The 15,274-nt window shown below is 42.2% G+C and overlaps 1 protein-coding gene across 2 annotated transcripts in view; it reads right to left on the bottom strand.

The window, feature by feature from the left end:
- Window positions 1-15,274, bottom strand: part of stam2 (signal transducing adaptor molecule (SH3 domain and ITAM motif) 2) — a 78,693-nt gene that overhangs the window by 17,614 nt on the left and 45,805 nt on the right. For both annotated transcript variants that reach the window (XM_072260950.1, XM_072260951.1), the window contains exons 7-8: window positions 5,611-5,803; window positions 978-1,072 (exon numbers count right to left, since the gene is read on the bottom strand). In XM_072260950.1, coding sequence (XP_072117051.1) covers window positions 978-1,072; window positions 5,611-5,803 — 288 coding nt within the window. The remainder of the gene's footprint in view (window positions 1-977; window positions 1,073-5,610; window positions 5,804-15,274) is intronic.

Genomic DNA, 15,274 nt, shown 5'->3' with positions numbered 1-15,274 from the left:
ATTATGGTTTATGATGTAGTATTATGATGCAGTTTGAAAGGTTGGCACATCTGGGACAGAAAGACCTATACTATGTTGTAGTGTCATTATATTCTATGTCATTAACACAGTTAAGTATCATTTCACAGATGAGTTTCTGCCTCAAACTGCAGCAACACAGGTTCAAGCCTGACCTTGGGGACTTTGCATGTTCGTCCTGTGACTCTAGCTTCCCAGTTTCCTCCCATGCCTGAAAAACATGCAGGTTGATGGGTGACTGCTGAAAATTTCCACCAACTCAAGTGATAGAAGAAAATATATCTGAATTAGAGGATGACAGGTTCTTAATTGGCAAGGGTATCAGGAGAAGGCAGGGGAATAGGGTTGAGAGAGAAAATAACCCAACCAAGATCAAATGGCAGAACAGACCTGATAGGTCAAGTCACTTAAATCTGCTCCTTTGTCTTAAGGTCTAAGAAACTGGCTGAGGGGAATGGGGTGTGGGTGGCATGTGGGGAGTTAATAGGCATGTAAGCAAAAACCAGTTACAGGAAAATGGGGCATAAAGCAACCTAGCATTAGCTCTATGGGCTGAATGGACTCCCAAGTCATAATGAGTATAAGGAAGGCAGCAAGACCCACAAATATGGCAAACTCTAGAAGAACTCCGTAATCAGTTGGTTTAGGAAATAATTAGGATGGGCAGACCTAGTGAACAAAAGTTTACAATTCAGGAAGAATCCAGCATCCAACTTTCCCCCAAAACGTGCCCACACTGCTGGTGGGATTAATCAGGCAATCTATTTCAACACCCTTTAGGGAACACGCAAGGTGGAACAACCATCACACACAGGTCTGTTGATATGAAAGTCTCTATCTTTTACAACAGGTATCGCTGTATCATCTTGGCCACAGAATGAATTAACAAGCCACCCACTCACACTGTTCCCCAAAAGGTTAAATATACAAACACTAACAATGAGATTAGTTCCACTTACCTGGCTCAGGTTCTGTGTTCAGACTGGTTGATACAAAATTTGAAGGAAAAAGCCCAACACCTTTTTTGGTCTCTCCTTTCCACCAATTGGGGTCACTACACAAAGATCAAAATGTATTCAATGTGACTCCACAAGCTTGGATAATGGGGATATTTTGACACTAACAGTAACTTTTGTGATGTAGAATGGTGATGATCACCACCTACAATCTGTTCTCTACCCTGACTTGGACAATATCCTCAGTCACTACATCAAAATCACCAAAATTCCAAACATGAGGACTATAGCAAGTCATTCACCGCCTTTGCAAAGCAACGAAGGCTGGGCAATAGATGTTACCCTTAGCAGCTACAGCCGCATTACGGAACTCATTTGTTGTCTTATTTAGAGATGTAGTTGAGACTGGCAAAGACGGCATACAGTGCCCATTGTGAATTACATTTGGTGTGCGGTACTGAGCTACCTCCTGGAACATCTGCAGATTATCTGAGAGGATAATTGATGAGGGATTTCCAGGATTTACACCAGGTGATGACAAAGGGGTGGCACTGTAACGTAACAGGCAACTATTACAGTACCAGCAACCAACCCGGGTTCAATTCTGACGCTATCTGTACGTTCTCCTCATGATCACCTAGGTTTCCTCCCACATTCCAAAGATGTACGGGTTAGTAGGTTAATCGGTCACAAGGGTGTTAATTGGGTGACTCAGGGTCATTGGACCGGAAAGGCCTGGCACTGCGCTATATCCTCCAAAGGGACAGTGATACATTTCCAAATCAGAAAGGTATGTGCATTTTTCTCTTTGCTACCATCAACCCACACTCAGTGCTTTAGGAAAAGCTTCTTCACCTCTGCCATTGTCCCGTTATTCCTCTTTTGTACTATTTTCTGTAAATAACAGTATTTTATTTAACTGCGCTGCTGCCAAAAATTTCACGTGTATCAGTGATAATAACCTTATAACAAGGTTAGTGTGAAAGATATATGCCATGTTTCCTACACTGCATCAGTGAATACATTTCCATTGTATTCCGTTGTAAATTTAAATTACAGAAATTACCATGATAAATAGGACTAGAATACTCCACAGCCAACACCCAGCTTCACCATTCAAAGGGATCACAGCTGATTTGTAACAAGATCTACAGATGCTGGTAATCCAAGCAACACACACAAAATGTGTGTTGCCAGGCAGCATCCATAGAAAAGAGTAAACGGTGACATTATGGGCCGAGGCCCTTCATCAGGACATGGCTGATCTGTATGTAGTTTCATAACCCCAAAAAGCTCACAAATGAGTCCCAGACGCCAAAGCTTTTTGAAGGAAGAATGTTCCAGATTTCCATTGCCTTTATGTTAAGAAGTACTGGATATAGTTGTTACTGACTCCAATAAAACCTGTGTGCCTACAAAAACTTACTGTACATTCCCAAACCAAAAGCCATGGATGAACCAAGATGTACATTGTCTGCTGAGGGCTAGATCTGTGGCATTCAAGTCTGGTGACCCAGGTCTGTACAATAAAACCAGGTATAACTTGTGGACGACTATTTCAAGAATGAAGAGACAATTCCAAGCGAGGTTGGAGGAGACACTGGATGCACGACAACTCTGGCAGGGTTTTCAGGACATTACTTCCTACAAAGTGAAACCCAGTAGCATGAATGGCAGCGATGCTTCACTACAAGGTGAACTCAACGCCTTCTATGCCCACTTTGAAAAAAAGAAGATAACTACAGCTGTGAAGATCCCAGCTGCACCCGGTGACCCTGCGACCTCTGTCTCGGAAGCTAATGTTAGGCTGTCTTTAAGGAGGGTGAACCTTCACAAGGTGGCAGGCCCTGATGGAGTCCCTGGTAAGGCTCTGAAAACTTGTGCCAACCACCTGGTGGGAGTGTTCAAGGGCATTTTCAACCTCTCACTGCTATGGTCAGAAGTTCCCACCTGCTTCAAAAAGGCAACAATTATACCAGTGCCCAGGAAGAGTAGTGTGAGCTGCCTTAATGACTATCGCCCAGTAGCACTCATACCTACAGTACTGAAATGCTTTCAGAGGTTGGTCATGGCTAGGATGAACTCCTGACTCAGTAAGGATCTAGAACCACTGCAATTTGCCTATCGCCACAATAGGTCTACGGCGGACACAATCTCATTGGCTCTTCACACGGCCTTAGATCACCTGGACAATACAAACACCTACGTCAGGATGCTGTTTGTTGACCATAGCTCAGTGTTTAACATTATCGTTCCCACAGTCCTAATCGATAAACTACAAAACCTGGTCCTCTGCACCTCCCCCTGCATTTGGATCCTCAACTTCCTAACCAGAAGACCACAATCTGTGCAGATTGGTAATAATATCTCCTCCTCGCTGATGATCAACACTGGTGCACTTTAGGTGTGTGTGCTTAGAACACTGCTCTACTCTCTCTATACCCATGACTGTGTGGCTACGTATAGCTCCAGTATCATCTATACATTTGCCGATGATACAACCATTGTTGGTAGAATCTCAGACGGAGATGAGAGGGCACACAGGAGCGAGATATAACAGCTAGTTGAGTGGTGTCACAGCAACAACCTTGCACTCAACGTCACTAAGACCAAACAGCTGATTGTGGATTTCAGAAAGGGTAAGACAAGGGAACATGGACCAATCCTCAGAGGCATCAGAAGTGGAGAGAGTGAGCAATTTCAAATTCCTGGGTGTCAAGATCTCCGAGGACCTAACCTGGTCCCAACACATCGATGCAGCTATAAAGGCAGCAACCAGTGGCTATATTGCATTAGGAGTTTTAAGAGATTTGGTTTGTCAACTAAAACACTCAAAACCTCTATAGGTGTACTGTGAGAGCATCCTGACAGGCTACGTCATTGTCTGACATGGGCGGGGGCGGTGGGGGGGCAGAGCTACTGCACAAGACCAAAAGAAGCAACAGAAAGTGGTAAAGTTAGTCAGTTCCATCTTGGGTATTAGCCTTCCTAGTATCCAGACATCTTCAAGGAGCGGTGCCTCAAACAGGCAACATCCATTCTTAAGGAACCCCATCACCCAGGACATGCTCTCTTCTCATTGTCACCATCAGCAGGTACAGAAGCCCGAAGGCACACACTGTGCAATTCAGGAACAGCTTCTTCTCCTCTGCCATATGATTTTTAAATGGATATTAAACATATGAATACTTTAAAAAAATATACAGTATTTTGTTTATGCACTCTCTAATCTATTCAATATACATATATATTCAACATACACATACTTACTGTAATTTACTTATTTCTATATCATGTATTGCATTGAACTGCTGCTCCCAAGTTAACGAATTTCACAACACACGCCAATAATAGACCTCATTGCCCGCCTCATTCAGAGTTCATCTACAGGAGATTGCACTGCCAGAGCCAAAGAATTTTGGCTACCTGAAAAGACTGAGTGGACTATGGATGTTTTTAATAGAACAAAAGAGGCAGAGATTAAATATTAGATATGGCAAACAAGAAGGATTTAGTATTTCCTCTTGGAATGCGAATAAATTGTATATTTCAAGAGCTAAGGTAATGTTAGAGTAATAGATTTAAGATACTAAGAAAAGGATTAATTACTTGTCCCCAATGTTGTTAAGCTGGAAAGAATGCAAAAACAATTTATGAGAGTGTTACTAGGATTCAATGGGATGAGATATAGAGAGAGTTTAGACAGTTTAGGACTTTAATTCTCAAACCTCAGGATACTAAGAGGGAATCTTATAGAGGTATATGAAATCATGAGTGAGATAGATAGGGTGAATGCACAGTCTTTTCTGCCAGAGAAAGGGAATCAAAAACTGGAGGAGGACATGCTTTAAAGTGAAAGTGGAAAAACATAAAGGGACCCAACAGACCATTTCTTCACGCAGAGGAATGGTCCATATGTGGAACAAGCTGCTGGAGGAAGTACATTGACATCATTTAAAATATGTTTGAATAGCTAGATAGATCAGAAAGGTTCAGAACAGGGGTTCCCGATCTAGTGCCCACAGATCCCTCAGTTAATGGTCAGGGTCCATGGAATAAAGGTTGGGAATGTCTGTTTTAGCAGGATATTGATACCTCGTGAACTGTGTATAACTATATGACTCCAGTGCTTGGGGTTTGAACTTCACAGTCAAAAAGGGTCGTGAAGGCACATTCACATTCAAAAATAACTCAATGGTCATTTGGAGCTACGAGAGACTGCAGATGCTGGAAACCCAGAGTAACAAAAAATTCTGAAGGAATTCAGCAGGTCAGACAGAATGTATGGAAAGAAATAAAGAGTGGACATTTCAGACAAGACTTCATCAGGACTGGAAAGGTACGGAGAAGAATAAGGGCAGGGGAGGGAAAAGAGACAAGCAGGTAGGTGATGGGCGAAGCCGGTGGGGGAAGGGGGTGAAATGAGAGGCTGGGAGGTAATGGGTGGAAAAGGTAAAAAACTAAAGACATACGAACTGAATACCTTCTTGCCTGCTGTATGATTCTGTGACACAGCTAATCTGCTAGCATTCTTGCTATAACAACAATAGAATAGGGGATGTTGGGCTCCAGTCCCATTGCAATAGAGCACTCAAAGAATAACTTGATTGACAAATCATGTTTTAGCAAATGATACCTGTCATCTAATATGGTGATTATTTCCCCAGCTTTAAAAGTAAGCTCGTTATCTTCAACAGCCTCAAAGTCATAGAGAGCACGGACCATGCGCATCTCAGTCCTGTGGCAGTTCACAGCGCCATCTACAGATGGATAGAAAGATTTTGTCTCCGTTTGTTGCTGCTTCTGTTCTTGTAAAGAAATTTCAATAGCTGGGGGAAAAAAAAAGCATAAATCTCTTAATACATTCCATTGTATATTGAACTCTTTTAAACCAAATATTCTTTACTGAGTCAATCAAACCCAATTGCATTTCATCGCATTCAAGCATCCACCAATCATACAACAGAAATTTATCACAAAACCTCAAGAATGTGAAGGAATAAACACCATCTCTTCCCACAATAAATAAGACATCAGGGCAGAATTGGACTATTCTGCCCATCGCGTTTGCTCCACCATACTGATTTATTTTCCCTCTCAACCCCAATCTTCCGTCTTTTCCCCTAAACCTTTGACACCCTTATTAATCGAGAACCTATATCTACTTCTAATATGAGGCCACAGCCATCTGTGGCAATGAATTCCACAGTTTCACCACCCATTCAAGATGATCATCAAGATAACATCAAACTAGGCTTTCTATACCTGTACCAACACTGGCTTCCCTCTCAACCATATCGCAAAAGGTATTAAAACTAACATTACATCTGCTTCTTTCATTATTGAGTTTCTTGGCCACCAGATTCTGCTGATGTAGTTATATTAAAGTGTGTACACTTGAATCCACTTGTAGATTTAGAAAAAATAGATTTTTCAGCCACAGAAGAATCTGCAGGTATTGCCTGCTAAACAAGGGGAGTCCTTTTTTAAATGGGGGGAACTGCACAGATGCTGTTCTTGTTAAATGCGATCCAGACGGAAGTAATGATGTGCTATAAAAGAGGGTGAGGATTTCATAAAAATCTAAACCCAGCGCAGTCTGGCCCACTCTACATACAACTTTAAGAATTTTGGAGCTAATTTGCAACTTTAAATAAAGCAAACATTTAGATAGATGGATACTTCATTGAACCCAAGTAACTTACAGTGTCACAGCAGCATTACAAGTGCACAAATATAAAAATATTAGAAGTAAGAAAGAATAAAAAATAAGTTACCACAAACTCTAATAGGAGGGGGTCATCACTTCCCCAACTATAGGCAGATTCATTATAGAGCTTAATGGCAGAGAATAAGAATAAATTCATCCAGCGCTCTTTGGAACAGTGCAGTTGTCATTCTGTTACTAAAAGTGCTGCTTTGTTCAGCCCAGGTGGAATGCAGAGGTGAGGAATGTTGCCCAGAATTGCCAGGATTTTCCGTAGGGTCCTTCGTTCTACCACAGTCTCCAGTTTGATTCCTATAACAGAGCCAGCCTTACTAATCATTTTATAGAGCCTGTTGGCATCACCCATGTTGATGCCATTGCCCCAGCACACCACCGCATAGAAGACTGTACTGGCGACAACAGACTGGTAGAACATGTGAAGGAGAGGCCTGCATACTGCAAAGGACCTCAGTTTTCTCAGGAAGTAGAGCCAACTCTGGCCCTTCTTGTACACAGCCTGTGTGTTGGTGTTCCTGGTAGGCCAACTAGTTGTTATCTATTTGTTATTGAGACAGTATTTAAGTTGCTATTTAAACCTAACAGACTCATTTTCAAGGATTCTTTACAAACCATTTTCTCAGGAATTGTAATATTGAAGGCAGAGCTGCACTCAATAAACAATAGTTTAACGTAGGTCCCTTAGCTATCCAGATGCTCCAGAGACAAGTGCAGAGACAAAAAGATGGCATCCACCATAGACCTGCTTTGGCAGTAGGCCTAGGATGTCTATGATTGAAGTTGATACATGTCATGACCAGCCTCTGGAAGTATTTCCTGATAGCAGACATCAGAGCCCCTTACGTTGTTTCATCTGTAACGGCCACCCAGGGGAGGAAGCACTGGAAGTGGTGCGAAAGAAAACAGAAAACAAACTGAATACCTTCATCTGCAACTAACCCAGTGCGAGATGAGGAACTGCTGCTTACTTGTTCTTACAGAAATGTAGCTCCAGGACAACATCTTATGGATCATCAATCTTCAGACTATGCCACTCAACTTGTGCCAGTACTCTGTGACTATGTGCTGGACCTTAACTATGTGCTGTGTGTGACTATATGAACTGTTTTGCACCTTGGCCCCAGAGAAATGATGTGCAAGGTTGAATGACAATAAATTTGAACTTGAACATCTGTTGACGGCAATGCTGCCCACTTCATTTTGAGGGCCTTTATTGCATACAAGTCCTGCCACAACTGATGGCTGGTCTGAGAATTGATTTTGGACTGGTATCGTCTCTTAGCATCTCTGATATCCTTGTTGCTCGATTTCTTATGACGAAGGTCAGGGTCATTTGATTTCAATGCTGCTGATCTGGACCAGTAGGCAGTTGATGTCCTAGATTCATCCACAGTTTCTGGTTTGGGATCAACTGGATTGCCCTCTTTGGCACACAGTCCTCAACACAATTGCCACAGATGTGGCTGCAGCCTAAACATCTCAAGGACCAACTTTGTTGTTTTTTTTGCATGGGGGGTTGGTGTGGTGAGAACGCTGATACTTTATGATAAAATAAGTGAGGGGGGGAGGAGAGAGTAGGGAGGATTGATGCTGCTTGTGAATGGGAGGGGGCTTTGGGGTTCTTATATTTTCTGTCATTCGATCTTAGTGTTTTTCTTCTGTTTTGAGGATGTCTGCGGAAAGTAAGAATTTCAGGCTGTATATTGCATATATTCTCTGATATTAAGTGGAACCACTGAAGTACTTCCAGCATTTTCAGCTTTTGTTTGATTATAAAATTTAAGTCAGAGCCAATCAGTACAGGAAGGAAATTAGGAAATATTTATTCATACTCAAAAATCAGTGCACACTAGTTTAATTATTCATTTAAAAATTTAAGAACAGCAGCTTCTTCTGGCCAGTGTATTAGGCTAAATGGAACCAGGGTGAGTAGAAGAGATTAATATTAAGTTCAGCTATAATCATGGCAGCGGTTTGATGGATCAAATGCATATTCCTATACTTAGAGAAAAATGAGCTGATCACCTCACTACAGGAAGGATAAGGATACTATAGAGAGAGTGCAGAGGAGATTTACAAGGATGTTGCCTGGATTGGAGAGCGTGCCTTATGAGAATAGGTTGAGTGAACTTGGCCTTTTCTCCTTGGAGCGACGGAGAATGAGAGGTGACCTGATAGAGGTGTACAGGATGATGAGAGGAACTGATCTTCTGACTAGCCAGAGGCTTCCCCTCCCACCCCAGAGCTGAAATGGCTAACACAAGGGGGCATAGTTTTAAGGTGCTTGGAAGTAGATACAGAGGAGATGTCAGGGGCAAGTTTTTCCACACAGAATGCACTGCCAGCGATGGTGGTGGTGGTGGTGGATACAATAGGGTATTTTAAGAGACTCTTAGATAGGTACATGGAGCTTAGAAAAAAAAAAACACCAAGGGCTATGTGGTAGGGCAATTCTAGGCAGTTTCTAGAGTAGGTTATATGGTTGGTACAACATTGTGGGCCGACAGGCCTATAATGTGCTGTAGATTTCTGCTTCTATGAAAAAGTTACTTGTATGAACTGAACAATTAGGTCATTCAATTACAGTATGCTGACACTTAATGTTAATGAGTAGAGGGATCTGGGAAGACCCTTAACAGTCAATGAGCAGAGGGATTTTAGGATCCAAGTTCATAATCCCTGAAAGGGTTAAAAGGGTGTTTATTAAAGCATATGGCAGGATGGCCTTTATTAGACAAAGCACTGAGTTCAAAAGCCGGGAAGTATAGAATTTTACAGAACTCTGGTGAGGCCACAGCTGGAGCACTGCATACAGTTTTGGTCGCCCCATTATAGAAAGGATGTAGAGCATGCAGAAAGGGTTCACCAGGATACTGCCCTGAATAGAGGGCATGCGAGAGGTTGGAGATACGGAGGTCGAGGGGAGATCCGATAGAGGTTTATAAAATTATTAGAAACATAGGTAGAGCACACAGACCTTTCTCCACCCCCCCCCCCAGGTTGAAAGGTCTAATACAGGTGGCCCCTGTTTTCCAAACATTCACTTTACGACATCTCGCTGTTATGAAAGACCTACATTAGTTACCTGTTTTCACTAACAGAAGGTGTTTTCACTGTTACGAAAAAAGGCAACGCGTGCCTGAACAGCCAAGCTCCTCCCCTGGAACTGCATTCTAGCCGCCATTGCTTAAACACGTGCTTTATCTGGATTTATTTTGTGCATCCGTTAGCAAGATGAGCCCTAAGGTATTGGAAAAGCCTAAAAGAGCTTGTAAGGGTGTTACACTTAGCATAAAACTAGACACAATTAAGCGTTTCGATCGTGGTGAACGAAGTAAGGACACTGCCCCCGCGTTGAACTTGCCTGCATCCACCATTCGCACTATTTATACGCAGAGAGAAAGGATTTTGACAGCTGCCCATGTTACTGTTGGTTCTGCTCGTAGCAAAGTGGTCTCTCTTAGTCAGCATCCAATAATGGATAAAATAGAAAGTCTATTGCTTGAGTGGATTGATGAGTGTACAAAGCGTGGTGTTCCGTTAATTTTTCTTATACTTAAGGAGAAATCAGTCAGTTTTTTTAATAAGCTGAAACAGAAAGCACTGGACGATGGTGATGAAAGTGTTGCGAAAGTGGAATTTAAAGGTAGTCATGGGTAGTTTGATCGGCTTCTGAGGCGAGGGCAGCTCCATAGTTTAAGCAGTGGTCCCCAACCTTTGGGTCGTGGACCGATACCAATCCACGAAGAATGCAGTGGAGCAGAGGTAGCCAGGACGCACCCGGCACATCTTTAATAAAAAAGTCAAAATAAACAAGCTAATTAATTAGGTGCCGCCCAGCACGTAAATGTCGGCCCAGATCAGAGGCAATTGCCAATTGCGTCAGGTGGTTATTCGTATAAGCAAGTGTTTAACTGTAACGAAACTGCAATTTATTGGAGTCTTTCCGATTCCAGTGAGTGAAACTAAACTGTACATACACTATTTCTACTTTATATAGGCTGTGTATTTTTAATATGTTATTTGGTATGACTTGGCAGCTTCATAGCTTAAAGATTACTGGAGAGAGTGCTTCTGCCGAGAGCGCTTCCACGAGATTTTCACTGCGCTAGACAGTGCTGCAGAAAAGTATTTCCACTTTATATAGGCTGTATATTTATCATATCATTCCTGCTTTTACTATATGTTACTGTTATTTTCGGTTTTATGTGTTATTTGGCATGATTTGGTAGGTCATTTTTTGGGTCTGGGAACGCTTAAAATTTTTTCTCATATTAATAAATGGTAATTGCTTATTCACTTTATGACATTCCGGTTTACGAACCGTTTCATAGGAACGCTCTACCTTCGGATAGCAAGGGAAACCTGTACCAGAGGGCATGCATTTAAGGTGAAAGGGAGCAATTTCAAAGGAGATGCAAGGGGCAAGTTTTATTTTAAAACCATAGAGTGGTGGGCATCTGGGCCGTGCTGTCTGAGATGGTGGTAGAGGCAGATATATTAGAGACTTCTAAGAAATGTTTAGAAAGGCATGTGCCTGGGAAGAAAATGGTAGGATAGGAACAGAAGAGCTTAGTTATCCATTTGAACACAGTTTTAATTAGTTCAGCATAATATTGTGGGCCAAAGGGCCTACTCCTGTGCCATATTGGTCTATGTTTTATGTTACATGTTCCAGTACATTCCATGTTAACGCTCTGGAACTACACGGTAACATTGTGGTTAACATATTCCCTTTACAACACCAACAATCACCAATCAGGGTTTAATTCCCACCACTGTCTGTAAGCAGTCTGGACATTCTCCCAGTGACCATAGGAGTTTCCTGCAGGTGCTCCAGTTTCCCCCTCCATTCCATAGACCTACGATTCGGCTCAGGGTTAAGTTGTGGGCATGCTATTTAGGTGCCAGGAGTGAGATTTGATGCAAAATGATGCATTTCACTTTGTGTTTTGATGCTTCAATGTACATGTGACAAATAAAGTTAATTATATTAATCTATTCATATTACATTCTGAGGCAGAGAGATGCCGTACTTAATCTCTTACTTTAGAATTTACACATGAAAGTAGATTGTAAAGGCTACCTCCTTCAGGCCAGGCCAAAATTGCAACTCACCACAAGCTTACTGAAATTTGGGTTCATTAATGGAATTGATTTTCCAGTCTATTCACCTTTCACCAGTTAGAGGGTGGCACAATATGAAGCAGAGTTGTGGCCCTCATCTTATCCCTATGAGAAGACAACTATTAGTAGACCAACGGAGTCTTCTCCACATCACACTGTAGTCTTTACATGGATGTCATTAACTTGTGAGTCAGATTCAACTCCAAGTAACCATTCTGTTAAATGCACTTGAAACTGCAATGCTTTTGGACCAATGTAATATCTGGGTAAAGACGCTTCTCTCCCGAAGGAGGTGTAAGGTGCCCCTCCAGCTAGCCTGCAGGTCACCCTTGGACAAGGTGTAGTGCTGCTTAGCCCACCCCACTCCACCCACCGATCAGGGTCATGTGAAGCCATGGGGCCAGGTGGTGGACAGGCATATCAGCAACTGGTACACATCACAAGTCCTGGTTATGCGACCACTAACACCAGACAATCTGTGAAGAGTACTGATAATGGCTGGGGTCACCAGTCTTGTGAAGACACTGCCTGGAAGGCAACTGGCAAACTACTTTTCTAGAAAACTTTTGTCAAGAACAATCATGATCATGGAAAGATCATGATAACCTACATCATCTGACATGGTACATAATCGAACAAGCAAATAGAGAACAAAGCTCTGCAACAGGGAGGTTTACTGAACTCAATAATTTAGTGGGGATCTCATTGAAATGTACTGAATATTGAAAAGCCTAGATAAAGTGAATGTGGAGAGAATGTTTCCATTAGTGGGAGAGTGGAGGACCAGAGGGCATAGCCTCAGAATAGAACAACCGCTCCTTAGAAGAGAGATGAAGATGAAGGTGATGAATCTACGGAATTCATTGCCACAGATGGCTGTGGAGACCACATTATTGGGTATATTTAAAGTAGCTGTTTATAGATAGCTGATTGGCAAAGGTGTCAAAAGTTACAGGGAGAAGGCAAGGGAATGGAGTTAAGGAGGAAAATAAATCAGCAGATCAGACTTGATGTGCTAATGGCCTAATTCTGCTGCCATGTCTTGTGGTCTTTATCCCTTATCCCACCGATTCAGAGTTAACATACAGTCCAAATGATGGCAAGTGCATCATTTCCAAAACACAACCTCAACACCAAAGCTTCACGGGGAAGATGCAGCAAACTGTTCCAAAGTGGGGGCAGGCAGCATCACAAGGACATGCAACTTGACTCGCTCAAAAGAAATCAGACTCTAAAACCCAGTGAAGCTTTCGCAATTTGCCTGCCCAGAAGCATCAAGATCAAAAGGCATATGATTTATGAGCATAATTTCAAGATTGAAAGGTTCATCACATGGAGAGTGTTTGCTAGCTCTGGGCCCGTACTCACTGGAATTCAGAAGAATGAGGGGGATCTTACTGAAACCTGTCAAATGTTGAAAGGCCTCAATAGATTGGATGTGGAGAGGATGTTTCTTATGGTGGGGGAGTCTAAGACCAGAGGACACAGGCTCAGAATGGAGGGATGTCTATTTAGAATGCAGTTGAGGAAGAATTTCTTTAGCCAGAGAATGGTGAATCTGTGGAATCCATTGCCACCGGTGACTAAGTCATTTGTTATATTTAAGGCAGGTTGATAGATTTTTGATTTGTCAGGACATGAAGGGACATGGGGAGAAGGCAGGAGATTGGGGCTAAGAGGGAAACAGATCAGCCTTGATGAAATGGTGGAGCAGACTAGATGGCCAAATGGCCTAATTCTGCTCCTATATTTTATGGTCGAACAGACAAGGGTGGGGAAAACATGTCCCAACAGGTTGGCATTGCACAATCACCAGCTACATATAGTCAATGAATCACAATGAAAGACTTTTATTGTGCCAAATGGCAACTGCCCTTCAAGCCAGCTCTATCATACTGGCTGTTGGATTGGACTAGAATTATTTTTCTTGTAGTTTAACATTCCTATGCTCATTTGTTTTCACAGAATGAAAAACATACATGTAATTGTTCAGTGAGTTTTTCCAGTGGTTACAGTTGGCTCTTTTTCTAGAAACTTAGTTTCAGTAGCGGGTGTAACATTACATGATTTCATTACTATTTCATTAGTTAATGTTACCAATGGAATTTACTGTCATCAGTAGTCTGGTATAAGGAGGCCAGGCCACCTTTGTCTTGTCTCTTTCTCCTGCTCTTCTCTCATTTCCATGTTTCTTTTCTTGCTATTCTTTGCTCTTGTAAGACTTAATAAAATGACTAAGCAACAAGTTCTATGCCTCATTCTTAATTTCCCAAGAACCTTCTGATCACAAAAGTTTCAGGATCCAACTTGGCTGATCATGTATGTACCTCAATACTTGCTCTCCTTCAAAATGGCACAGTAGTGTACCGCTAATGTAGTGCTTTACAGCACCAGCGATCAGCGTTCAATTCCCGTGCTGTCTTTCGAAGGTTGCATATGCTCACTTTGACAATGCGCATTTCCTCCAAAGAATTGCTTAACAATTTGCAGGCATGCTATGTTGGCACTGGAATTTGTGGTGACACTTACAGGCTGCTGCAACATACCCTTGGACTGTATTGGTCATTGATGCAAACAGCACATTTCACTGCATGTTTTGATGTACATGTGACAACTAAAGCTAATCTTTAATCTCATTATTTTCCATAAAGTGAAGCCTCATCATTTGTGAATGCTTAGTCACATTATGGTCTGGAATGGTAATTCAAATGCTCAGGAACACAAGTAGCGGCAGAGAGTATTGGGCTCTCCAAAGTACATCATGGGTACACCTCTCCCTCTCGACAGGTAGTTTCCACAAGAGGTGCTGCCTCCAGATGGCAACATTCAAAGATACCCATCATTCACAGCTCCCATTGGCAGGAGGTACAGAAGCTTGAAACCCCACACCACCAGGTTCCAGAACAGCTACCATTCTGTTCCTGAACTAACAGCACAACCCTAATCACTAAAATGGACCTTGTGTTTTCTTGTTTGAATTGTAGAGAATTCTGAGGAGATAGCATTGGTGACGGTGGACTGAGCTCAGCAGATCCTAGCACATCCTTCCCCAAAATCAATAATATCTATAGGAGGCACTGCCTCAAGGTGGCAACAGCTTTCAGCCATGATCCTCAGCATCCGGGCCATGCCATCATTTAGCAGCTACCTTCCAGCAGGAGGTATATGCCTGGAGCCTCATACCACAGGTTCAAGAACAACTACTTCCCTTCATTCACTTGATTCTTGAACCCACTGGCACAACCTTAATCACTACAGCTTAGCAACATGATCGCCACTTTGCACTAATAGATTTGGTTTTTCTTGTAAACATTGTGCATAGTTTATGATTAATTGATGTTTTTCTGGTGAATGCTGCTTGTATGTTACTATGTGCTTGTGATGCTGCTGCTGAGCTTTTCACTGCAATTGTGCACATACGCACGTGTATATTGTATGACAATAAACT

Source organism: Mobula birostris, chromosome 6 (assembly GCF_030028105.1).
Source record: "Mobula birostris isolate sMobBir1 chromosome 6, sMobBir1.hap1, whole genome shotgun sequence".
NCBI classification, from domain to species: domain Eukaryota; kingdom Metazoa; phylum Chordata; class Chondrichthyes; order Myliobatiformes; family Myliobatidae; genus Mobula; species Mobula birostris.
Note: the sequence above shows the minus strand (reverse complement) of the source record. Positions and strands in the feature narration are given on the sequence as shown.